The following is a 27,328-nucleotide window of genomic DNA, read 5'->3' as shown; positions in this document are numbered from 1 at the left end:
ATGAAAGTGAAAGATGGAGGGAGTGCGAGCGGAGAAATGGAAGAGGAGAGACGCATCTGCAAGAACTGGTAAGAAAAGCCTCCGGGCTAATCTCAACTTCTCACATAGGCGAGGCAAGTGTGCTTTTTTTTTTTTTCCAGTGGTAGCTTCTGTCTGTTCCAGCATCTGCTTGGTGGCAGGCTGGAGAGAGGAGAACGCGTTTTGAAGTTGGGCAGGAGTGGTGTGGGAAGCCCAGCCGCTAAACTCTAGCCCAGATAGCTGGACTTAAACTTTCAGAATTCCCTAGCCAGGCATCTACAGATAGTCCTTGACACAACCACAATTGAGCCCAAAATTTATGTTGCTGAGTGAAACATTTGTTATGTGAGTTTTGCCCCATTTCTTGGTGTAGTTCAGGGGTCTTCAAACTCGGCCCTTTTATGACTCATGGACTTCAACTCCCAGAATTCCTCAGCCAGTATGCCTGGCTGAGAAATTCTGGGAGTTGAAGTCCATGAGTCATAAAAGGCCCGGGTTTGAAGACCCATGGTGTAGTTGGTAAGTGAATCATCACAATTCTTAAGTTACAAACATGGTTATTAAGTGACTCTGGCTTCCCCCTTGACCTTGCTTGTCAAAAGGTTGCAAAAGCTAATCGCATGACTCTGGGACACTGCAACCATCATAAATATGGACCAGTTGCCAAGCATCTGAATTTTGATCGTACAACCAAAGAGATGCTGCAATGGTCATAAATGTGAAAAACAGTCATAAGTCACTTTTTTCAGTGCCACTGTAACTTTGAATGGTCACTAAATGAACTGTTGTAAGTCGAAGACTACCTGTATCACACAGTAAAATATAAGTTCCTGTATTTTTCATATACTTTCCATTTTCAAATTTATTCTTTTTCTTTTGCTGGTGATCTATAATGCAAAATATCCTTTTCCGTTCGGTTTATCAAGAATTAGCAAGTCCCAATCTTTTTTATGTAACGTATTCCCAATGTTCCATTGGTTTGCAAGGAATAAAAAGGAGAATCAGTCTGTTTATCAAAACTGAAGTTTCAGACACATTGATGATCTTGCCCATGGCTGTTTTTTTCTTTCATTCCTAGCAAGAGGGATGTGGCTGCGGTGAACTTCTCTCTCCACGAAGCTCACTGCATGCGGTTTCTTGCTGTCTGTCCCAAGTGTGAGGAACTGGTTGCTTCGAAGGACATGAATGAGCATCTTGCCAAGGCCCACCAAAAGGTAGGGAGGATCTTTTGCCTTGCTAGCCTTTGATAGGAGGCAGTCTGTGGGCTGCTGAATCTAAGGAGTAACAGGAACACGGTATGATGAGAGTTTATGTTTATGTTACATGCCAGTTGCCAAAAATCTGCCTGTATTTTCATCATTTGGTCGTGGGGATGTTGCAACAATTGTAAGTGTGAGGACTAGTTGTAAGTGATTTTTTTCAGTGCTGTTGTAACTTTGAATGGTTGCCACACAAAGGACTATAAGTCAAGTACCTGTACGTGAAATAGCTTAGTTTTGCATTGTTTGGGGGGAATGCTGTGCCACTATTTCCCCAGTGATAGAAAGAGTTCTTTCTATACAACTTCTGAGTTTCAGATCCTGTAAGAGGAGGGCTGGTTTGATAGATTTACCTTCTAACCTCCACCTCCACACATGTCTCCCTGCAACAGTTGTCAGTTTTGCCCTTGACTTCCCACTGAAGAAACATTGACACTGGTTAACTATTGGAATACTTTATTTTGTGGGTGGGGTGGAGTAAATGGACTATCTTTGCTGCAGGTTTTGCAGAATTTGAGGTGGGAGAGAGATATTTACTCCTTGTTCTGAGCACCAGATCTGCAGAAATGAAAACGATGCTGGATATTCTTCTGAAAGCTTACAGTGTGAAAATAGTGACAGTGTTGAAATGGCCATGATTTTCTACAGATACATATTTGCAATGACTTATTCTGTGTCAATGAGGTTGATGTAGAAAACAAATAGGTAATTGATTGGAGCACCCTCATCTAGCCCTATCGTTCCTAAATCTCATCTAGAAGGAAAGCTCTTCAACTTTCATTTACGGTATAAAGCTAATTTGTCTAAAATTAACCTTCATATACCTTGCCTTTCCATGATCATTTCCAAAACATGCATGCACATCCATCGATGAGCTATAACATTGCAGGCAGCCACTAAAAAGAGTTTACCAAACAAGATATGCTCTCTGACAAAACCCCAACAACTTTGGAACAAATCAGTGCTGTGTCTTGCCTTCCTGACTTCCAGTGGGTGGTTGTGTCCTTGGGCAAAGCAACTTATTGCCTGTTTTCCATCCTCCCTTTCCATCTTCCAGGTCAGATGCATGCTCTGTCACCAGAAGATGCAACAGTATCTGCTGGAGCACCATGAGGTAAGGCGGGTGTCATGGTTCCAATAGATGAGACCAACTAAAACAAAAGTCCGAGGCTTGAGTTTTCCTCTATGTTTATTGGTTACAAAACATTAGCATGGTCAAAAGTGAATCCAAGGCTAAAGTTCCCTCCAAAAAGTTACATTATTACAAAGTTAACCTTCCCACCCCAGTACTATGCAATCAACTTCGTTTCCCAATAGAATAGTTTGGCAGGCTTTCTAAATAAGACCCAGTCCCCCAGTCTAATTGGCAGAAATGATCTTGGTTCTCACGGGACAGAGAATTGTTTAGACTAGCATAAAACTCCATACCCCTCCCCCCATTCTTGTGGAAACCGAAAACGAGCAAGATGGCTTCAGCCAGGTTCATTGCACAGTTGACCATGGACATCTGTCTCCATCTTTGGACAAAGCTTGTGGCACAGGTACAGGTCCCTGTTTTCATTCTCAGCTGTGCTGGGATAAGAGCGTCTTCCTTGAGTTCACTTAGGATATGTGGACTGACGTGAGCTGAAAATGAGCACCATAGTCACTGCAAAGGAAATGAAATGCCGTAAAGGTCTTATGACCTGGCACCTAGGTAATTTCAGGACCACCTTCTCCAATAAGAATCAACCTTCTCAGGTGAATTTGCTTGCAGTTGCTTATTTGGGGGAGGTGGAAAGGACTGAGACAAGAAATGCTGCTTCTGAGTGGTAGCACCCTTCTTTGAAACAGTTTCACTCTGGAACAAGAGCGACCCTATTTGGAGTAGCCTCCTGGAAGTCAGTCCGGAAGGTTTTAGGGTGAAGTGAAATCTCATTCATAGTAACTGTGATTCTTGTCTTGTGCTCTGGAAGCTTTAACTGATGTATTCGTGTTAATATTGTAAATGCCAAGAGATGGGCGGTCCATAAATTTAACAAAAAATGAGGTAAATAGGTAAGAGAATATTTCTGTTGCCTCTGATGGGTATCCATTTTGTACATTACGGAGCAGTATGCCAGGCTTGTTACTTGGTGTGACAGCATTTGCCTAGTAGAGTTTAGTGTTAATCATAGAAAGCAATATAGCAGCTGAGAGAGTTTGTGTAGGCTAGCATTTTGTGGGAATTCTGTCTCTTTGGTCAGTAAGTGTGTCATGCATTGGGTGAACCCAGAAAATGGACAAGAACCAGTTTGGTGTAGTGGTTAAGGCACTGGGATAGAAAGTGGGAGGCCATGAGTTCTTGTCCCACCTTAGGCATGAAAACCAATCAGGTGACTTTGGGTCAATCACTGTCAGTCCAAGCTACCTCACAGGGTTGTTGTTGTGGGGAAAATAGGAGGAGAAAGGAATATTATTATGCATGCTCATTGCCTTGAGTTATTTTAAAAATAATAGAGGTGGGGTAAAAATACATGACTTTTTGTAGACTCAGGTTTATGCAATGTACAAGACTTCATATAAGGCAAGATGTCATCCACACCTCCTGTGCTCCATAGCTAATTCTGTCCAAAGTTCCTTCTGCAAGCTCTGAGGCTTTAAACACACCTGCAAAAGCTGAACTTTGTGTCCTTTGTTCTTCCCACCCCTGCAGGCTGAAGAATGCCAGGAGCGCTTAGTTCAATGCCACTTCTGCGAGCTGGATCTGCCATTCCGTATACTGCAATCTCACCTGGATGCTTGTGGCAGCCGCACTACCATGTGTTGGGATTGTGGCAAATACGTCATGCACAAAGCCCAAGAAGAGCACAAGCTCACCTGTCAAACAGGCAACATGCTGAGGAGCCCTGGTGAGTTTCACACCTGTAGGTCTTTTGCTACCTTTGTCTAGTCTCCCTCCCCATCAATGTCGTGTGTGTGTGTGTGTGTGTGTGTGTGTGTGTGTGTGTGTGTGTGTGTGTGTGTAGAGATAGGTAGATAGATCTAATGACTTCAAACACAGTTTTTATTTATAATTGTAATCCATCCTGTAAGAAAGGGCAATCCAAAAAGAGTCTTTGTTTTTCAGCCACAATCTTCAGGACTTTAAATTCCAAAGACACCATAATGTTTAAACTATAAACAATGGGCTTATAGCCAGGTTTTACTCCAATCAGAGTAAGCTGCATGTACTTCTCAGTTTTGCCACTAGATGTCATTAGATGTCCATTCCCACCATACCTTGAAAAAAGTTTAAGAGGTTAAAAAACTGATGGTTTCCAAACAAAAAATAATCAAAAAAAAGATTTATAAAACCAAAAGTTTTCCGAAGTTATCCTTTTATGCCTCAAGTCAGTTTTAATTTCCCCAAAGCTTAAACCACTGCTTAAAGTTCAGGAGGGAGGGGTAAGGAAACCCCCCCTTCCTGGAGCTAAGGGCTTTGCTGTTGAATGCTGTTTCCCAGAACCGCTATTTCCATTTATAGAGAGATAAGGAAAGTAGTCTCACCCAGATCGGTTGTTTTGCCTTCCGCTTTAAAAATTTGTTGTCTCTGACAATCATCTGCTTCTGGAAGACCACATGGGTGGGGTCAGTCTTTCGTCCTTCCGGTCCCAAGGGCTCCTTTGAATCAAGCAGGCCAATCGCCTCTACGGGGCAACTTTCGGTCCTATTGGACTCCCCAGCTGGTAGAAATCAGGCTTGGGGAAGGGAGATTCATTCCCCAGCGCCCATCTTGCAGCGACGTCACCGGAAACTCTCCCCATCAATGCCCTTTTGAAATGCTACCTGGGAATTGATGGAGATGGCCCAAACTTTTTTCATCTAGGACACGGGTGTCAAATTCACCACGTCATGTAATGTGATGCGACGTATCGCGACTCTTTTTGCATTGCTGCCAATGGGGTGAGGGCGGCTTTGGTATGATGAAACCGGCCCGCAGGCCACCAGTTTAACACCCCTGATCTTGAAGCTGGGTCTGTTTTCCCCCTGGCCTATGATTAGTGAAATGAAAGATCAAAATGACCTTCCCTTCCCCATCTTTCTCTTTCTCTCTTGTGCTTTCCTCTCTTCAAAATGTAGTTTAGATAGAAGTCAGGCTTTCCTATCTTCATACATTTCTGAATCTAGCTTTTACCTCAGATGTAATAAGCATCTGTTAGCATTTGCTGACAGCTGCACTGAGCCTATAATCTGCATCCAAGAGGGTCACATAATGAACAGTCTTTTTTTAAAGAGGGACACACAACATTGTTCCTCAGAATTCATTCAGCATTCTCCTTATATTTGAGAGCACATCCTCTAACATGGGTTCCTGCTGAATTCAAGCCACCAAGAGAAACCCATGTTTTCCATTTACCATAGATCCTGGCTGAGGAATTCTCGGAGTTGAAGTCCACAAGTCATAAAAGGGCCAAGTTTGAAGACCCCTGGCCTAGACATTTAAACAACTGGAAAGAGTCAGACTAAAAATTAAGATCCCCAGGAATGGCACATTCCTGACCGGAAGCTAGAATAAGGGTTAGGGAAATTGTAAGTATTCAGGGAAGGCTGAAATGAGGTAGAATAATTTGTAGTTCAGAATGTCTCAGGGTTGTCTGTAGCAAAGCAGGACAATCCTTACCCATCATTGCACGACTCCTTTCTTTCAATTACTATGTTGCGACACTCTTGCAGAGCATGGCTTGCATACTGGATAACTGCATGCTCCATGAAAGCTCATCTTGTTCCTTGCTTAAGAGTGAGTAACAGGCTCAGCAGTTTGCTTTCTACTAGTAATTACCTACCACCAACTGAGCTCTTAACACCATTTTTAAATTTTGCCTTCCTTTACCTAGAGTTATTTTTAAAAAATCAGGGAATCGAGTTGTGTTAACTGTTTTGACTGGCTATAGTGCAGGTGTCCTATTAATCATTGTCTTAGCCTGTTGTGTGATGTTAGTGCATTGATATAATTGTTTTGGTTGCTTAAATGTTGTATGAATACAACATTGGGTCTTGTTGAGGTTTTGTGTTTTCTCTGTGTCTAGATGAAAATAATGGCTGATCAGGGATTTAACTTGCTTTATGAATATACTGTTGATTTTACTAAAACTGGGGTTGTGCGACCCATTTCTAAACCTCACTTATTTTCCAATTTATCCAAGGAAACTTAAGGGAGGGATAAAATGAATGAATGAATGAATGAAGTCATTCATTCATTCATTCCCCTTGTTAAATCTGTGTCTAGATGATTTTGGCCAATGAGAGGCTGTTGGAAGAGGCACAGACCAGTCTAAAATCTTTTTGCAGTTTGTTATGTATTGGGCTCAATTGTAACACCACGTGGTAAGCTGGAGCTAGCTAATGGCTCTCCAGCAACTCAGACTCCCCGGCTCCAGTGCTGCTATTGGCTACCCCTAGACAGCAATGGTTTGCTTTAAACCTATTGGCTGCCGCCTAGGGGCCAGGCTATAAATTGCTGCAGGCTGCAGCCCAGTTCTCAGTTCAGATCCTGCAAGCAAATAAACATGACCATTGCTGAACTCACTTGCCTCATCTCCATTCCTGCACAACGAACTCACTATACAACACTGGTGACAAAGGTGGGATCCTGCTTCTCTGAAAGAGCTGAAGTTCACTAGGGGAGAGGCAGCGCACGCCTGGTGGGAAAAGGCATTTCTCCCCCCCCCTTCAGTCGGCTAGCCAGACACACTAGTGACCACATGCTCAGTGGATCAGTCCCTGGGCATCGGAGAAGCAGGATCAGAAGATGCAGGAACCAGCTGAGAAGATCTGAAGAATGCCTAAGGTCGGAAGGCTGCAAGAGTTCTATATCAAGCATCCGGAGGGATGGCCATCCTACTTGTCCCAGGTGGAAAACTACCTCTGGGCAAATCTGGTCACAGAAGATGGGCTGAAGGCCGCCACACTGCTCTGTGTGTGCAGCCCAGCCACATTTGACCTGGCCGAAAATCTGTTCACCCCAACACCGCTGGAGTCAGTCTCCTACGCTGAGCTTAAGAAGAAGCTAGGAGAACATTTCCAGCCGAAGATATTGGTGATTGCTTGGCGTTACAAATTCGAACAGCAAATGCAGCAGCCCGGTGAGACTGCGTCAGAATACATCGCAGCCTTGAGGCAGGCCACACGCCTGTGTAAATTTGCGGATGTTGAAGAGCGACTGCAAGACCGGCTCGTCTGCAGCCTATGAAACTGAATGCTGCAGCAAAGACTGCTAGACCGAATTTAACCTTCACTGAAGACCAGGACGAAGTCATGGCAGACGAAGCTGCCGGGGGTGCAGTCCAAACAATCCAGCCTGCCAAAACAACGAAACACAAAGAAACAGTCCACCACGAGGACGCCAAACACTCAGAGGAATCATCAGAGGAAGAAGATGCCGAAGTCAACAAGCTACACAAGCAGCCCGATGCACAGCACCGCAGCAGCAAGCAACAAGAGACTCCTTACAAGGCAGTTCTCTTACCTAGATGTAGTGGCGGCAGCCACCAACACGCTGTTTGCAGATTCCGGTCAGCCACGTGCAGGGCCTGTGGCAAAACTGGCCACATTGCAGCAGTTTGCAGAGCTCGCCAGAGGGTCTGGCCACCGAAACACCAGTCAGAAGATCCAACCAGGAGAGGTACTGGGGCCCAGGGACCATTTAGTGTGGGGTTTTATAAAAGCCGCAGAAGTGTATGCCGCACCAGGGCCTGACGCCCCCTTAAGCCAAAATTTAAACTTCAGGTGGAGCTACAAGGTGTCCCCTGTAAAATGGAGTTGGACACAGGCTCAGCTCTCTCCATTATTTCCCTGGACACATTTAATTTCGTGTGCAGTCGCAGTAGAAAATGGGCCAAGCTAAGGCCCTCTGACATAATTTTAACTGATTTTCAAAATGCTAAAGTCAAAGTTAAAGGGGAAGCCATCTTGGCTGTAAAATTTAAAGGGTTTTATGGGCACCTGGATGTCATAGTAGTAGGGGGCCAGAGAACGAGTCTAATAGGACTCGATTGGTTTGATGCTTTAGGCATTCAAGTAACCGGTATCAACTGGACACAAGCTGCAAATCTAACGTCAGTTTGCGAGGACTTTACAGACGTATTTGATTCAGTCCTAGGAACATACACAGGCCCGCCTATTTCATTCACGCTAGATCCCAGCGTGGTCCCCATTAGGATTAAGCCTCGAAGGGTCCCCTTTGCCCTCAAACATAAAATTGACACAGAAATAGACAAGCTTGTAGAACAGGATGTTTTACAACCAGTTGATGGTGGGGAGTGGGAAACTCCTATAGTCACACCACTCAAGGCCAACAGAGAAATTAGAATATGTGCAGACTATAAGTGTACTGTTAACAAAGCCCTTAAGCAACATGCATACCCTGTCCCAGTGGCGAACCACATTTTAGCTTCTTTGCAAGGGGGCACTATTTTCGCAAAGTTAGATTTGGCACAGGCCTATCAGCAATTGCCGGTCGATGAGGCCACAGCTGCAGCTCAGGCGATCATGACTCACAGGGGGGCTTTCAAAGTGAAGCATTTACCATTTGGGGTTAGTGTTGCTCCAGGCATTTTCCAGGGAATCATGGAACGCACACTTAAAGGCATTCAGGGTGTTTGCCCTTATTTTGATGATGTACTAATTGCTGGAGAATCTACAGAGTTATTAGCCGGTAGGCTCAGAGCTGTCCTACAAAGGCTGCATGAAGCAGGCCTCAAATTTAAAAAGAGTAAATGTAGTATTGAGGTTTCTTCAACTGAATTTCTGGGATTTTGAATTGATGCTAACGGCATTCACCCTGCTGAGTCCAAAGTGAAGGCCGTTCAATTGGCTCCTAGTCCTAAATCCAAAGGAGAGCTACAAGCATTCTTGGGCCTCCTCAATTTCTACCATGCGTTTCTGCCTAACAAGGCCGCATTGGCAGAGCCTCTTCACAGGCTCTTAGATAAAAAAGCTCCATGGAAATGGACCAGCATTCACGAGAAAAGTTTCCAGGACCTAAAGTCACTATTGTCAGTTAAATCTACTGTAACTCATTTTAGGGAGTCTAAACCAGTCTGTTTAGCATGTGATGCATCTCCTTATGGGGTGGGGGCAGTCTTGAGTCATTTAGAAAAGAATGGAACACAAATCCCTATTGCATTTTATTCAAGGACACTGTCCTCTGCTGAGTGTAACTATGCTCAAATTGACAAAGAGTCCTTAGCCATTGTAACAGGAATTAAAAAATTCCATGACTATTTATATGGCAGGGAGTTCACAGTCTTCACAGACCACAAACACTGCTGGGACTCTTCACAACAGACAAACAAACTCCCCACATACTTTCCCCAAGAATGCTGAGATGGTCTATTTTTCTGTCTGCATACACATTTAAGCTGGTTCACAAACCCGGCAAAGAAATGGGCCATGCTGATGGCCTGAGCAGACTCCCACTGCCACTAACGGAACCAGACCCAGACCCTGCGGCCAGAATTCTGTCCATTCAGGACCTGCCTGAGTTTCCTCTCCACACTGGGGACATAGCTGCAGAAACAGCTACTGATAAAACACGTAGTAGAGTGCTTTCATGGGTACACACGGGGTGGTTAGATAAAAGCCCAGGCTCTGAGTTCCAGCGTTACTTTGTTAGAAGACACAAGCTATCAGCTCACAAGGGGTGCATCCTATGGGGGAACAGAGTCATAATTTCCTCATCACTGAGAGATAAGAGTTTTACAGTCACTACATGAATGCCATCCAGGCACTGTCAGAATGAAAGCTTTGGTGGCCAGGCCTAGACAAGGACATTGAGGCACAGGTACATGGATGTTATACATGCCAGCAATCAAGGCCTGAAATGCCACACGCTCCAGTTCACAGGTGGGAGGAGACGCACACTCCCTGGTCTAGAATTCACATAGACTACGCTGGGCCTTTTCAGGGGCAGCTCTTCCTCATAGTAGTAGACAGCCACTTCAAATGGCTTGAAGTAATCCCAGTTGCAAACATGACTACTGTTAAGACCATCCAGGTGCTGAGAAAACTCTTTGCCACGCATGGGTTGCCAGATGTCTTAGTTTCAGACAATGGGACCCAATTCACTGCTGCTGAATTTCAGGCCTTCCTAAGAGCAAATCTCATCAGATGCGCAACGTCTGCCCCTTTTCACCTGTCCTCTAATGGTCAAGCTGAACGTATGGTAAGGACCATGGAGTCACTTAAACGCATAGTAACAGGGAACTGGCATCACAGACTGGCAGATTTTTTTACTTTGCCACCATTCTACGCCCTGCACTGCTACAGGCAAAAGTCCTGTAGAACTTAGTTGGGTGAGGCGACTGATCACTAAACTGGACAGGTTGCATCCAGATAGAGTGGCAGCAGAAGCCTCTCGACCAAAACCCCCAAGGGGGCTGCAAGTAGGCGATTGGGTATGGGCCAGAAACTATGGACATGGGAATCTGTGGGTTCCTGGTAAAATTACCAAATCTTCTGGTCCCCTCTCTTATGAAGTGGGGCTGGAGGGAGGGAGAGTCATCAGACGCCACATTGATCAACTCAGAAAATGGTTTCCAGAATGGCCACTAAGCGAGGACTGCGTCATAAGTCCCTCCCAAAGTCCCCAAACTTGCAGCCAAGCCAGCCCACACATGGACTATCAAGATTCTTCCTTCATAAGCAATGAGGAATTGGGCGTAGAGGAGGGGAGTCCAGAAGTGCAACATGGATCCCCTGACAGAGCAAGCCAACCAGATTTTAACAACCACTGTGCCAAATCTGCTGAACAATCTGACTCTGGGGTGGGCCAACCCGGAGAGGCCAGCCAGAGAGCATCTAATTCCTTTAACTCAAGTGCATTAAGGGACACTGGTCTGGCTGGCCCAATGGGTAAGCTGGTAGACCAGAAAGTGACTGGAACCCTGAGGCATTCCACAAGGGCACGTAAGCCTCCTACTTATCTAGCAGATTATCTTGTAAAATAAAGGAACTATAATGTTGTCTGTACTGTTGACTTGTTGCTGTACTGCAACAATAATGGAACTATGATGTTGTTAACTGTCTAGTGTGCTGTTAATGGAAGCCTATTCATTTTGGTGTTAAATCGTGTAACTTGTATTGTTTTGGTAATTGTTGCTGTGATGTTGTCTGTTCTAAGAGGGGAGGGGTGTTATGTATTAGGCTCAATTGTAATACCATGTGGTAAGCTGGAGCTAGCTAACGGCTCTCCAGCAACTCAGACTCCCTGGTTCCAGTGCTGCTATTGGCTGCCCCTAGGCGGCAATGGCTTGCTTTAAACCTATTGGCTGCCGCCTAGGGGCCAGGCTATAAATTGCTGCAGGCTGCAGCCCAGTTCTCAGTTCAGATCCTGCAAGCAAATAAACACGACCATTGCTGAACTCACTTGCCTCGTCTCCATTCTTGCACAACAAACTCACTACACAACACAGTTCTTTAGTCAGAATGTTGGTACTGATTATTGTCTTCTACCTCTTACTTTTAGGTTCCAAAACAAATTTATGCCAGCAGTGTAACAAATGGTTTCCGGCAGATGAATATCTACTCCACCTGGTAAGAATTTCAGCCATCTAAAATTGGCCTTCTTATAGCAGTGGAAGAACAAAAGAGGCAACAATTTAAATAAACTTAAATGTAAATTTTTAGTCAAGCTGACTGTAAAAGAACTATAAAAATATCTAGAGAAAAAAGTTTGGGGCAGAGGAGGAAAAAAACCCTTCCCTCCATCTTTTATCCCTACAATTGGAATATTAAAGCTTGAACCCAGGATGCCTGAATGCGGACCACTGAGCTTTGGCCTTTGTTGTGGGTGAGGGCCAATTCTGGAAATATGGGGCTGGATATGAAGGGAAATCCTTCTCACTCAACTTAGTGAAAAGGAGGGAGACGTTTTACCAGAAAACAAAACATCTTAGTCTCTGTATAATTGAAGCAATTATTTCCTGGGTTATCTCACCCACTTTTATGATGGCTACTTAACCTACATTACTTAACCTACATTAACCAAGCCTTCTTTGGAACCTCTCTTTAATCCCACCCACAGAACAAATGCAGTTCACCACCTCAGCTCCTGGGGGCTCTCGCCACCCATTCTGCCACAAGATCAAGGTCTCCTCCATCTCCATGGATACCTCCACCTCCATCTCCTTCCTCCCCTACTTGGAAAATGAAGGCTGAGAAGGATATGCACCCCATGAGGACAGACAGAGAACTGCCTTCTCTTGAGAAAGCATCTCTGAGGTCTCCAAAAAGTAAAAAGACATCTAGCTGCCAGGACTTCGCCTCCATCCCGACCTCCAGTGGGCTGCAGGCCCTCAATGACACGTATGACCTGCTGGTGACATGTTCCCAGTGCAACATCTTCCTTCCGAGCCCGGGCCTACAGAAGCATGAGGTGAGGAAGATGAACCCTCTGGGATTGTGGCAATAAGGGAGCCATTTGGAGGACGGGGTATTATCTGATGCTGCTGCAGGGGAGAAGTCTTTCTCTTGGGGAAGCTATGTGTATCTCTCTGGAAATGCTGCTAAATAGCTGAAATCCAGCTGCACCATAGTCACTGCAAAGGAAATGAAATGCCGTAAAGGTCTTATGACCTGGCACCTAGGTAATTTCAGGACCACCTTCTCCAATAAGAATCAACCTTCTCAGGTGAATTTGCTTGCAGTTGCTTATTTGGGGGAGGTGGAAAGGACCGAGACCAGAAATGCTGCTTCTGAGTGGTAGCACTCTTCTTTGAAACAGTTTCACTCTGGAACAAGAGCGACCCTATTTGGAGTAGCCTCCTGGAAGTCAGTCCGGAAGGTTTTAGGGTGAAGTGAAATCTCATTTCATATTAACTGTGATTCTTGTCTTGTGCTCTGGAAGCTTTAACTGATGTATTCGTGTTAATTTATTATTTATTTATTTATTATTTATTAATTTTATTTGTATACCGCCCTTCTCCCAAAGGACTCAGGGCGGTGAACAGGGCAGTACATATTAAAAGACAAAATACAAAAATTAAAAAAGATTAAACAAAATGCCCACGAATAAGTTAAAACACATTAAAAAAGTAGGTTAAAACACATTAATAAAACCCAACCCCATCCCATCAGGCCAGGCCAGCTTGTTCGAAGAGGTAAGTTTTTAGATCGCGCCGGAAGGAGGGGAGGTCAGGCACCATCCGGAGCTCGACCGGAAGATGGTTCCATAAATCCGGCGCGCCCACAGAGAACGCCCTCCCCCTGGGGGCCGCCAGTCGGCATTCTTTGACCGGTGGCACCCTGAGGAGGCCCTCTGTGGGAGCGTACTGGGCGGAGGGAAGTTGACGCCGGCCGCAGGTGCTCCCTAAGGTATTCCGGACCCATGCCATGTAGGGCTTTGTAGGTCATTACCAACACCTTGAATCTCACCCGGAAGACAACTGGAAGCCAATGCAGCTTGCGGAGCAGAGGTGTAACATGGGAGTGTCGGGAAACTCCCAACACAACTGTCGCGGCTGCATTCTGTACCAGCTGGAGCCTCTGAGTGGTCTTCAAGGGTAGCCCCATGTAGAGAGTGTTGCAGTAGTCCAGACGAGAGGTCACGAGCGCATGAGTGACCGTACGTAAAGCATCCCGGTCTAGATAGGGCCGCAACTGGCGCACCAGGCGAACCTGGTCGAAGGCCCCCCTAGTCACAGCTACTATATGGTCTTCTAGAGAAAGCTGTGAATCTAGGAGGACTCCCAAGTTGCGAGCCCTATCTACGGGGGGTAATAACTCACCCCCCATAGAGAGAGATGGGATATCCTGAATATCCTGAGATGCCAGTACGCACAGCCACTCGGTCTTGTCACGGTTGAGTCGAAGCCTGTTCCTCCCCATCCAGACCCGAATCGCCTCCAGGCAGAAGGACATCACGTCGAGGGCATCACTGGGGTGGTTTGGGGTCGAAATGAAAAGCTGGGTATCATCAGCATATTGATGATACCCAACTCCAAAACCACGAATGATCTCACCCAGCGGTTTCATGTAGATGTTGAACAGGAGAGGCGAGAGGACTGACCCCTGAGGGACTCCACAAGCGAGAGGCCTCGCGGTCGACCTCTGCCCCCCTGCCAACACCAACTGCGAGCGTCCCAGGAGATAGGAGGAGAACCACTGAAGGACCGTGCCTCCCACTCCCAATCCCCTGAGACGCCGCAGCAAGATACTATGGTCAATGGTATCGAAAGCCGCTGAGAGGTCTAATAGAACTAGGACAGAGGAATATCCCCTGTCCCGAGCCCTCCAGAGATCATTCACCAGAGCGACCAATGCCATCTCCATGCTGTACCCGGGCCTGAAGCCCGATTGGTACAGTTCTAGATAATCCGCTTCATCCAGAACCAGAGGAAGATGAAGCTAATGTTGTAAATGCCAAGAGATGGGTGGTCCATAAATTTAACAAAAATGAGGTAAATAGGTAAGAGAATATTTCTGTTGCCTCTGATGGGTATCCATTTTGTACATTACAGAGCAGTATGCCAGGCTTGTTACTTGGTGAGGCAGCATTTGCACATGTCTAGTAGAGTTTAGTGTTAATCATAGAAAGCAATATAGCAGCTGAGAGAGTTTGTGTAGGCTAGCATTTTGTGGGAATTCTGTCTCTTTGGTCAGTAAGTGTTTCTTGCATTGGGTGAACCCAGAAAATGGACAAGAACCAGTTTGGTGTAGTGGTTAAGGCACTGGGATAGAAAGTGGGAGGCCATGAGTTCTTGTCCCACCTTAGGCATGAAAACCAATCAGGTGACTTTGGGTCAATCACTGTCAGTCCAAGCTACCTCACAGGGTTGTTGTTGTGGGGAAAATAGGAGGAGAAAGGAATATTATTATGCATGCTCATTGCCTTGAGTTATTTTAAAAATAATAGAGGTGGGGTAAAAATACATGACTTTTTGTAGACTCAGGTTTATGCAATGTACAAGACTTCATATAAGGCAAGATGTCATCCACACCTCCTGTGCGCCATAGCTAATTCTGTCCAAAGTTCCTTCTGCAAGCTCTGAGGCTTTAAACACAACTGCAAAAACTGAACTTTGTGTCCTTTGTTCTTCCCACCCCTGCAGGCTGAAGAATGCCAGGAGCGCTTAGTTCAATGCCACTTCTGCGAGCTGGATCTGCCATTCCGTATACTGCAATCTCACCTGGATGCTTGTGGCAGCCGCACTACCATGTGTTGGGATTGTGGCAAATACGTCATGCACAATGCCCAAGAAGAGCACAAGCTCACCTGTCAAACAGGCAACATGCTGAGGAGCCCTGGTGAGTTTCACACCTGTAGGTCTCTTGCTACCTTTGTCTAGTCTCCCTCCCCATCAAGGATAATGTCTGGGTTCATGTGTTTAACAAACAATAATAGATATAGTTAATTATCATAAACAATATGTTACTTAATCACTCAATAGCCTTCTTCTTGCTAATATATATATTCAACCACATTCCTTTCTCTCTAACTCATTTTTCTAGCCATTGATAGAAATTATCCCTTGTTCTACACTGAGTCTTATTTTTCTTTAATCTTTAAAGTCAATCTATCCATTTCTGCACACTCTAGAATTTTCTTAATTAGTGCTTCTTCAGCTGGTAAGTTTTCATTTTTCAAATGTTGGGCAAATACAATTCTTGCTTCAGTTAATACATGTAGTATTAAATATCTGCAATCTTTCTCATAATTTGCTCCTATTATTCCTAACAAAAATAATTCTGGTTTAAAGTCTATTTGTTTATTAGTCATTTTCTCCAACCATAAATGTATTTTAACCCAAAATCTTTTGGCTTTAGGGCATGTCCACCACATATGATAATAAGTACCCGGTCTTTGTTTGCATTTCCAACAGTTGTTTGAAGTATTTTTAAACATTTTTGCTAATCTCACTGGTGTCATATGCCATCAGTAAAACATTTTATATAAGTTTTCTTCATATGCCCCTGCTTTACTTAATTTAATATTTCTTTCCCATAACTTTTGCCAATCTTCTAATTCTATATTATATCCAAAATTCTTTGCCCGTGTTATCATTGTTTCTTTTACTTGTTCTTCCTCCATCTTTAAATTTAACAGAAATCTATAAAGTTTCTTAATCAACTTTTCATCTGTTTATAGCAGTATCTGATCAAATTCTGTCTATTCTTTATAAAATCCTGTTGTTTTGACATCTTTTTCATATCTCGTTTGAATTTGCAGATATGGCCACCATGCTAGATCAATACCATGTTCTTGTAAATCTTGTCTCTTTTAATTTTCCTTCATTGTCCAAAATACCTTTATAAGTCACAACTTTGTCGTAGTTAATTAAATTTGGGTAAGCAAAAGCTTCCATTGTTGAAAGCCATTCAGGTATCTTTATATGTTTTTTTTCTTTTATTTTTTCCCATTATGAAAGAAGTGCATTCCTTATAAAATGATTTTGAAAGTATCTATGTATTTTATTCTTTCCATACCACAGAAAGGCATGCCAACCGATTTGTAGGTTATGCCCCTCTAGGTACAATAAGTCTTTTTATCTCTAAGCATTATCCATTCTTTAAGCCATGTTAGAATATTTGCTTGGTAGAATAACCTCCAGTCCGGCAGTCCAAATCCTCCATTTTCTTTTGCTTCTTGTAGCATTTTCACTTTAATTCTAGCTTTTCAATATTATTGTATTCAGTTCATCAAAAAAGGCTTTTCCCAACCTTACAGGAATCGTTTGAAATAAAAAAAGTATTTTTGGTAAGATATTCATTTTCACTGTTGCTATTCTCCCCAACATTGAAAATTGAAAGTTTTTCCACTTTTCCAAATCCAATTTTATTTGTTTTAGCAGTCTTGTATAGTTATGTTTTTTTTACTGTTACACACTTTGCTGTTAGATAAATTCCCAAGTATTTAACTTTTTTAACTATTTGAAGATTTGTTTTTTTGTTAGTTGATTTTTTTGTCTTTCTGTTAGATTCTTTGTTAGCACTTTAGTCTTTTCTCTGTTTATTGTCAACCCTGCCACTTCTCCAAATTTTTCTATTTTCTCCAGAAGTTTAGTGCTTGCTTCCAGTGGATCTTCCAATATAAAAACTAACTCATCCGCAAATGCTTGTAATTTATATTTTTCATCCTTTATCTCCAGTCCTTAATTTCTATATCTTGTCTAATATTTCTATTCAATACTTCCAATGTTAGTATAAATCAGGGGTCTTCAAACTTGGCCCTTTTACGACTTGTGGACTTCAACTCCCAGAATTCCTCAGCCCGGCACACTGGCTGAGGAATTCTGGGAGTTGAAGTCCACAAGTCGTAAAAGGGCCAAGTTTGAAGACCCCTGGTATAAATAGTAATCGAGATAGTGGACATCCCTGTCTTGTGCCCTTTTTAATATTGAAGTTTTCTGTAAGATCTCCATTTACAATGATTTTGGCTGTTTGTTTACAATAAATTGTTTTGATTACATTTATAAAGTTTTTTTCCAAAGTCCATTTCTGCAACTTGCTGAAACATAAATTGCCAGTTTACATTGTCAAACGCTTTCTGCTCATCAAGGAATATTAAAGCCATCTGTTTCCCTGAATGAATTTCATAATACTCTAACACATCAAGAATCATTTTTAAATTATTTTTATCTGTCTTTTAGGTAGGAAGCCATTTTGATCTGAGTGTATGAATTCGATCAAAAATTTATTTAGCCTTTCTGCCATTATTGAGGCAAAGATTTTGTAATCTACATTTAATAGTGATATTGGTCTATAATTTTTATTTGCGTAAAATAAGAGTCTTCTTTAGGTATTAAAGTAATATTGGCTTCAGTCCATGTATTTGGTATTTTAGCCTCCAGGAGAATTTCATTACACAGTTCTTTCAGGATCAGACTTAATACATCTTGTAGTGATTTATAAAACTCTGCAGGTAATCCATCTGGGCCAGGCCAGGAGTCTTTTCCTTTTTTTGCCTTTTTATAGCCTGTATAATCTCCATCACTGATATTTTTCCATTTAATTCCAGCTCCTTCTTCTTCTTCCCCTACTTTGAAAATGAAGGCCGAGAAGGATGTCCGCCCCAAGAGGAGGGACAGAGAAGTGCCTTCTCTCAAGAAAGCATCTCTGAGGTCTTCAAAAAGCAAAAAGGCATCTAGCTGCCAGGACTTTGCTTCCATCCTGACCTCCACTGGGCCACAGGCCCTCAATGACACGTATGACCAGCTGGTGGCATGTTCCCAGTGCAACATCCTCCTTCCAAGCCCAGTCCTACAGAAGCATGAGGTGAGGAAGATGAACGCTCTGGGAATGTGGCAATAAGGGAGCCATTTGGAGGACGGGGTATTATCTGAAGCTGCTGCAGGGGAGAATTCACAGTGGGGCCTCCTTCTCTTGGGGAAGCTATGTGTACCTCCCTGGCACTGCTGCTAAATAGCTGAAATCCTAGCCACAGCAGGCTAGTAATCTCAGTATTTAGAAAATGGTGGGAGAAGGGAAATGTTAATTAAAAAAAAGATTATTCAAGTTTAGTGGCCTTTCGAAATTGAATTTCTCTACATTACCTTTTAAAAGGACACTTAAAAAAAGAGGCTGCCATAGCAAAACTGTCCTCAGATCACGCATAAAATTCCAATTTCATTCCTATTTCAGAAAAAGTGCCAAAGGGCAGCTGCCCTACAAGCAATTCGACAGAGCTCACGATTTTTGGAAAAAGAAGGTAGTATTATAACTTCCGGTTTGCTCTTTCCCTCCCTAGTAATTATTTAAACCACTTCATGCTTTTTTTAAAAAAAAAAGACGTTGAAAATACCTCCACCTGTTCAAAAAGGCTGCACAGTTTCACTCAAGTACTTGCCATATTTCTGCACTGCTAGAGATTCAGAATTGGAAAGCAGCATCTGCTTCTCTGCCCTGCCACCACTGGAACTACAACAGGGGTTAAAGGGTCATTGTAAGGAGTGGTTTCCCTTTTTAATTTCATTTCCCAAAGCAGCGTCTAGTAACAATTCTAAGGAGAGATTCTTGGTAACTTCCATGGTGGCACAGTGGTTAGAATGCAGTATTGCAGGCTAACTCTGCTCACTGCCAGGAGTTCGATCTTGACTGGCTCAAGGTTGACTCAACTTTCCATCTTTCCAAGATTGGTAAAAACGAGGACCCAGATTGTTGGGGGCAATATGGTGATATTTGTAAACCGCTCAGAGAGTGCTGAAAGCACTATGAAGCAGTATATAAATTTAAGTGCTATTGCTATTTATGAATAGGTCCATAGAGTTGCTTTCCTTAAAGCAGCACGCAAGTGGTTGCCAGATTTATTTATTTGGGGGGGGTGTGAACATTTCACATTCCAGCACACAAGTAGTCCTTGACTTACAACCTGTTACTTAGCGACCATTTGAAGTTTTGAGGAACCCCCAAAAGATAATTAGAACCCAGTTCCAAAATTCCAGTGGCCATCCCCCCCCCATGATCATATGACCATATTTCGGGTGCTTGGCAACCAGTCCACATATACAGCTATTTGCAAAGCGCAATTTACAACATGTATGCATTTTCTTCCAGTTTCCAGTAAAAACGTGCCATAGTGAACAATGGCTTTGCTTAATGACCACCCCATTTGCTTAAACAATTGCCCCATTCGCTTAATAAGCACTGCAAGAAAAGTAGTGAAATTATGTTGCTCACAGTTATGGCTGACATGACTTATGCCGATAATTGGCAGGCTCAATTAGGGTCATAAGTCGAGTACTCTCTGTACATTGCTAGTATTTCTTGGTGGGTTTCCCATTTAAGAACTAATCCAGTTTGGCCTTATTCAGTCCAGTCCTAATCAAAACCTTTATTACAGCCTTTAAGCCAAGAAAAGTCATAGTTAGCAAGGTTTTAGGGGCTGCTTAGCTTATTTTTTTTTAAAAAAAAACCACACAAACAAACTCACACAACCAAAGTTTAAAAAAACCATCCTGGTATCACTCAGGAAAAACCAAGCAAGCAACTCCTTTGTTTCTCCAGAAACTAGGAATTCGAAAAGAGGGAGTTGCCGTACTGTCTTCTGTCCCCAGGCTCTCTTCTTTCTGTGCCTCTTCAGGCCTCATTCTCCTATGGAGCCAGCTTTGTCTTCTTCCAAATAAAGCAGCCGCTTTGAAGACTGAGGAGTAGAACATCTGTTTTATTCAGCAGTTTTTGGAGGCGTAGGGGCCACCCTAGGGTGGCCCTCCATTTGAAAATGCCCTGTGGTGGTGACCGGATGGAATTTATACTTGACTAAACTCCTCATACAAAATACTTCCACTTTTTTTTTTTTTTTTTAAATTTATTATTTAAAAACATTGGACACAGTACCAGCGAGCTGACAAACCTTTTTGTCTACAATGTTTAAATATATATATATATATACATGTATATATGTACATCAAAAATACACTTAAATACACTTAGATTACAAATCGGTGAAATACCACAATATTTAAAACAGTGAGCTAGTCTGTAAAACCTAATAGAGACCTTTCTTTTTATCCATCCAAAGATACAATTTGTTCCAAATTCTATAATAGTCTGATTGATCTTTATTCTTTAATTCCAAAGTTAATTTGTCCATTTCAGCGCAATCCCAAATTTTCCTAATAACCTCTTTTTGTCCTGGGATCTCATTCTTTTTCCATTTTTGCGCAAATGATATTCTAGCTGCTGTGATAATATGGATCGTTAAGTATAGCACATCTTTAGGATATTTCTCTTTCGTGATTCCCAACAAGAAAAGTTCTGGACTAAACTCCAGATCTTGTTTCAATATTTCTTTCAGCCAAATCCAAATCATTCTCCAAAATTTTTGTGTTTTACTGCAAGACCACCACGTGTGGAAGTATGTGCCTATCTCTTCAGAACACTTCCAACATTTGGGAGATGCTGTTGTGTACATTTTTGCTAAGCGGGCTGGGGGAAGATGCCATCGGTAAAACATTTTAAATAAATTTTCTTTATACGATGAGGCCAGTGTTATCCTTTTATTCCTATCCCAAATTGTTTGCCAAGTATCTAGGTCGATGTTATGTCCTAAATTGTTAGCCCAGATCAACATGGGGTCTTTCACTTGCTCTTCAAACAGCTTATATCCCAAAAGTAATTTATAAAAATTCCTTATTTGTTTAGAGTCCGGTCCCAATAATATTTTGTCCAATGCTGTTTCAGAGGTATATATCCCCCATTCATTTTTATCCTTCCTAAATCTCGATTGGATTTGTAAGTAGGCCCACCAATCGAGTTTTATACCTTGTAATTCTAGTTCATTCCTAAGTTTCAATTCCCCCTCCTCATTCAGAATATCCTTGTATGAGATTATGTTACCCAAATCAAACAGATTTGGGTAAACTATCGCTTCAAGGGTGGATAGCCAGACCGGTATTTTGGTGTAAATGTGAGATCTAATTTTTTTCCAAGTATTGAGTAGCGCTTGCCTGATCCGGTGTCTTTGAAAATGCGAGAAAAGACCTTGTTTCTCCGTCCATAGGAAAGCATGCCAGCCATATTGCAAATCGTGACCCTCTAAAGTTAATAGTCTTCTATTTCTCAAGATTACCCATTCTCTAATCCAGCTCAGGGCCGCGGCGTGGTAATATAATTCCCAGTCTGGCAATCCAAAACCCCCATTTTCCTTCGTGTCTTGTAAATATTTCAATTTAATTCTTGGTTTTTTCCCCTGCCAAATAAAATTTAGTGATAATTTATCCAAATTTCGAAAAAATTTAGAGTCGAGTTGAATTGGGATATTCTGAAACAGAAACAGGATTTTAGGCAGAATATTCATCTTAATGACAGCGATTCTTCCCAATAATGAGAGTTTTAGGTTTCCCCATCTTTCCAGGTCACCTTTTATTTGATTCACTACACTATCATAATTATCCTTTTTGAGTGAAGTGCATCTAGCCGTAATGTTAATCCCTAAATATTTTATTTTCTTGACTATTTCTATATCCGTGATTTCGGCCAGATTACCTTTTTGTTTATTGGTCATATTTTTAACAATCATCTTGGTCTTATTTCTATTTATTCGCAGTCCGGCAACCTCACCATATTTAGATAATTCTTCCAATAGCTTTGGTCCCGTCTGACATGGATCCTCCATAATAAAAACTAGATCGTCCGCGAAAGCTTGCAATTTAAAGGTTTCCTTTTTAATGGTTAATCCTTTTATCTTTGGGTCGTTTCTTATAGTTCTCGTTAATACTTCAAGAGTCAATATAAACAGCAACGGTGATAAGGGGCAGCCTTGCCGTGTTCCCTTTTGAATTTGAAACTTGCTAGATGCTTCCCCATTAATAATTATTTTTGCTTCCTGATTGTCATAAATTGCCCTAATTATATTTATAAATTTTTCTCCCATATTCATAAAGCTAAGCTGTTGGCACAAAAAAGACCATTTAACATTGTCAAATGCCTTTTGGGCGTCTAAGAAAAGTAATGCCATCTGTTGTTCGCTATGTAATTCATAGTACTCCAATGTATCTAATATTGTTCTAATGTTGTGCTTAGTGTGTCTCTTAGCGAGAAAACCATTTTGATCTGCGTGTATGAAATCATTCAGAAATCGTTTCAATCGTTCCGCTATAATTGATGTAAATATCTTGTAGTCCGAGTTAAGAAGTGATATGGGTCTGTAATTTTGGATTAATGTATGGTCTGTGTTATCTTTCGGAATAAGGGTTATGTTTGCCTCTAGCCAAGATTTAGGCATCCTTGCGCCTTCTAATACTGCGTTAAATACCTCCACTAGGGGTTGAGCTAGGATATTTTGTAATTCTTTATAAATCTCTGATGGAAGACCGTCGGGTCCCGATGCTTTATTATTCTTTTGTGCATTAATAGCTTTTATCACCTCAGATAGTCGAATTTCCTCGTTTAACATATTTCTGGTATCTTCTGTGACCTTAGGTAGTTTGGCTCTTTGAAAATATTCCTCCATTTTCTCCACACTTGCCTGGCTATCTTCTTTGTATAAACGTTCATAAAATTCCTGGGCTATAATTTTTTTTTTTTCCTCCTGGTGGAATATTCTCCCTTCCTCATCTCGTAGTTCGTGAATCCAGTTTTTCCCCTTTTGTTTTCCCAATTTGTATGCGAGCCACCGGCCCGGTTTATTTGCATTTTCAAAAAAATTTTGTTTCGTGTTTCTCAATTGTTGTGCCAATTTCTCTTTGTCTAGAATGTTAAGTTTGTGTTTAATCAGATCCATAGATTGCTTGATATTCTCTTTTTGTGGATCTTGTTGGAGTGTAACTTCTAAGCTCTTATATTCCTCTTCTAATCTTTCCCGTTGTTGTCTTTTCCCCTTGTTTTTATATACCATATATGCCCTCGCTACCCCTCTCATCATTGCCTTAGCTGTATCCCAATTGTTTTGTACTGAGGTGTCTATAGCTTTATTTTCCTTAAAGAAAAAACTTAGTTCTCTCTCCATCTTAGATTTGAATTCGTCTTCTTTTAAAATTGCTCTTTGAAGCGTCCATCTGGATATTTTTTTGGAACCTTTCCAGATAAGTTTAATAGGATTGTGATCTGCCCAAGTACCTGTCGCTATATGTACCTCGTCTATTTCTGAACTAATTTCTTTCGTCATCCATACCATGTCTATTCTAGACCATGAGTTATGTCGGTTGGAGTAATATGTATATTGTCTAGCCTTACGATTTCTTTCCCTCCAGACATCTTGGATATTTAGTTCCTCAGCCAAGTTAAGAAAAGATCTCGGTAGAGTTCTTCTCTTCTTTTTCCTAAGCGTCTTTCCCATATAATCCAAATTTATATCTAGGATAGCATTAAAATCTCCTATTAAACAAATCTCCTCATAATCAATGCTACATATCTTATTGTGAAGTGTTTTGAAAAATTGTTCTTGGTTATGGTTTGGAGCATATATCTCTACCATCATGACCTTCCTGTGATTTATTATAACCTCGACTATCAGTATTCTACCCTCTTTATCGTTATAAATTTGTTTTGCAGTCAATTTTGGGTTTACATATAGTGCCACTCCTCTCTTTTTCTTGTGTCGGTCTAGGGAAACGAATAGGTTCCCTATTCTTGGTTGTACTAACAAATATTTTTGTTGTTCCTTTATATGGACTTCTTGTATTGCCACGATATCCAATTGTTGGTGAATAAGCCTATTAAAAAATTTCCGCCTTTTCACTGGCGAATTCAATCCATTAATATTCACAGACATAATACTACACTCACCTCCCTTCATCTTACTTATTTCTGGTTTTTGTGGATCCCGTGATTCGGGGCTCTCTCTCTTCCTTGTCTCTAGTTCCATGTTTCTCTGTTAACTCACCGGATTTGTTCCTTCTATCCTCTGTAGCTAAGATCTTCCCATCCATTGCCACACGTATTGTATCTCTTTCTCTTACCTCCCTTCCATCTTGATCTTCTAAATCTACTTCCTCTTGGCTATGGAAGTGGCGTTTGTAAAAATCTTCTGCCTTCTCTATCGTGTCCAGTCTATGCCTTCTATCCTGCCACGTAACAAGAATACCCTCTGGAGTTAGCCATCTAAAGTTTACATTTTCTCTTATTAGTTTGGATGTTAAGAATTGATAGCCGCGTCTCAGATCCCTCATCCTTTTAGGTATCTGTTTAAGGATGGTGATTGGTTGGCCCCGAAATTCTAATGGTTCCTCTCTAGATCTATGCAGAAGCTCATCCCGAATTGATTTTTTAACTAACCTTACATGTACTTCTTTTGGGAGGTTGTGCCTTCTCGCATAATTAGTTTGGACCCTGTATGTTTCATCAATTTCCGCCAGCATTTCCTCCTTCCCTACACCGAGTGCCTTTGCCATCAGTTCTGCCATCATGACCAACAGATCTTCCCCTCTTTTTTCTTGAACGTTCTGGAAGCGTAGATAATGAGCAGCCTTTTCTGCTTCCAGAAAAATGACTGTTGTTTCTAATTCCTTATTAGCCTGAAGGAGTGTTTCATTTAAATCATCTACTCTCTTTTCCTCTTTTTCCATTCTAGCTTCCATATCTTGAAGTCTTTGTTCATTTTTGACTAATTGCTGTTGAATCCCTTCAAATTTATCATCTATCGCTTGGATTTTCCCCTTTAATTCACCAGTGTCGTTTCTTATTTGGCCTATTTCTCTCTTCATCTCCTCGTGGTTTTTGGCCATTACCTCGTGTAGGTTTTGCAAAAGGGCATGTAAATCTTTAAAGGAATTCGAGTTAGATCTTTCCCTTTGCAGCATATCCTCTATAGATTTCTGATTGGAGGGACTTGAGGCCATCCCCTGTCCCTGTGCTGCTGCCTTTTTGCCAGCGCTAGGCTTAGTTGCTCCCGAGATACTTGTCATGTTTCCCCAATTTTAACAGCGTTTTATCAATGTATAATACCCTGAGTCTTATATAAACCTTTTAACTCTATGACAAAAGATATATAAAACAGTTACCACCAGATACTTATTACCAACTAAGCAATTTATATAATAGAATTCTATAGTATGAATATAATCAAAGTCACGTTCTTCTTCTTTCCCCCCCCCCCCCGTTTCCGGCGCAGAAATTGGCACCTTTTCCGTCTTCCTCTGCTGTCAAAGACCAGTAGGTGTCCCACTAAACAAACCTCCAGTTACTAAATTGCTATATCAAATGGCCGCCCGTGACAAGTAGAGTAGAATTTCAAAAGTTTCAAAAGTTCACAAATTCAAAATTTACCAAGATAGACCAGACTAGACCAAGCTGATCGCTTTCCACACCCGACAATTCAGAGTTCAGTCTCTAAGGCTCCAAAGCTCAGACTTTGACCTGTTGTAGCTTTTCTCCAGCTAGAATACAGTCATATAGTCTTCGGCTTTCTTTCCCTTGCTGTTTTTGCCAAACGCCTCCCTCAAGACTTCTATCGCCGCTTATTCCCTCTCCGTGAGGCTCCCACTTCGAACCAGTACCTCTTTCACAAGCGCTTCCTATTTAATATTCGGATACACTCTCCGTCAGCTCCGCTCTACCGTTGTCCCGCTGCTTACGTGCTAGCTCCGTCCCTCTGTCAGATCTTCATGTCGGCCATTACTGGCCTCCTTCTCCCCGGTTCGCTCGCATCAGACTTTCTCCGGATCTTCAACACGAACTGCCGCTCATGAAGGTTCTCCGGGCTGCCTGCAACTTCGGATGTCCCTACAGGACCTCCTGAAGCTCCGAAAAGCCCCCGCGAACACTGGGTGAGAGGTTGTGCGAGGAGAGAGCTCCGTTCACACAGCCGCCCGCTCTGACAGTTGGCTCCGCCCCTCCAAAATACTTCCACTTTTTATGGGAGGACAGGAGGGTAGCTTGAGCTAATGAAACTAATCGAGAAGCAACCTAGAATTAAGGAGAAATTTCCCAACAGTGAGAACAATTAACCAGCTACAGGGGCCTGCAACCTTGACAACTTTTAAGACTTGTGGACATCAGCTCCCAGAATTCCTCAGCCAGTCCTGTGAAGTCCACAAGTCTTAAAAGTTGTCAAGGTTGCAGAGCCCTGAACCAGCAGAACAACTTGCCTTCAGAAATTATGAGTGCTCCATCACTGGAGGGTTTTAAGAAGGGTCTGGAATGGTATAGGGTTTCCTGCTTGAGCAGGGGGTTGGTCTAGAAGACCTCCAAGGTCCCTTCCAATTCTGTTATATTCTCTTAAGCGGACAAATGGGGCAGGCTGCAATAGTACCACCAACCCCCAAGCGCTGGTCCTAAATAAACATATAAAGCGCAGAGTTTAAGACCTTTAACCTGCGTGCATGTAAAATATGAATTTGTGCGTTGGGGGTGGGGGGGGTGTTATCCTAAGAACCAAGGAGGAGAGGATCCCCTTCCCCTGAGATTTCCCCCACCTCACCCCAAAGCGACTGTTCCCTGCTGCCCTCTGCCATGTTCTAAAGTATATTCTCTCTCCCTGTGTTGTGTTGCAGGAGAATCCATGCAAAGTTCACCAGAAGGAAGTAGCTGGCAATGACATTTCCCAGCAGCTGAACTGGCCCTTTTCGTTCCAGCAGGAAAGTGCCCTGCAACACCCCGATCTGCCCTTTTTAAGAATAAAAGAGCTACGCAGTTGACAACCAAGACTTGAGCATAAGCACCATTTGTGAGTTTACAAC

The 27,328-nt window shown here is 42.4% G+C and overlaps 1 protein-coding gene across 1 annotated transcript; it reads left to right on the top strand.

The window, feature by feature from the left end:
• On the top strand, positions 1-27,328 carry XAF1 (XIAP associated factor 1; the record flags this gene model as incomplete). Its single annotated transcript, XM_083376174.1, has 10 exons — positions 1-68; positions 1,097-1,232; positions 2,335-2,391; positions 3,952-4,147; positions 11,743-11,810; positions 12,301-12,651; positions 15,326-15,521; positions 18,232-18,488; positions 18,855-18,921; positions 27,143-27,328. 10 exons carry the CDS (start codon positions 1-3, stop codon positions 27,184-27,186), a joined length of 1,440 nt encoding a protein of 479 aa, XP_083232300.1. The 3' UTR covers positions 27,187-27,328.

The sequence above is a fragment of the Vipera ursinii genome (genome assembly GCF_947247035.1).
Source record: "Vipera ursinii genome assembly, chromosome: 1".
NCBI lineage: Eukaryota > Metazoa > Chordata > Lepidosauria > Squamata > Viperidae > Vipera > Vipera ursinii.
This window is presented reverse-complemented; position numbering and strand designations above follow the sequence as displayed.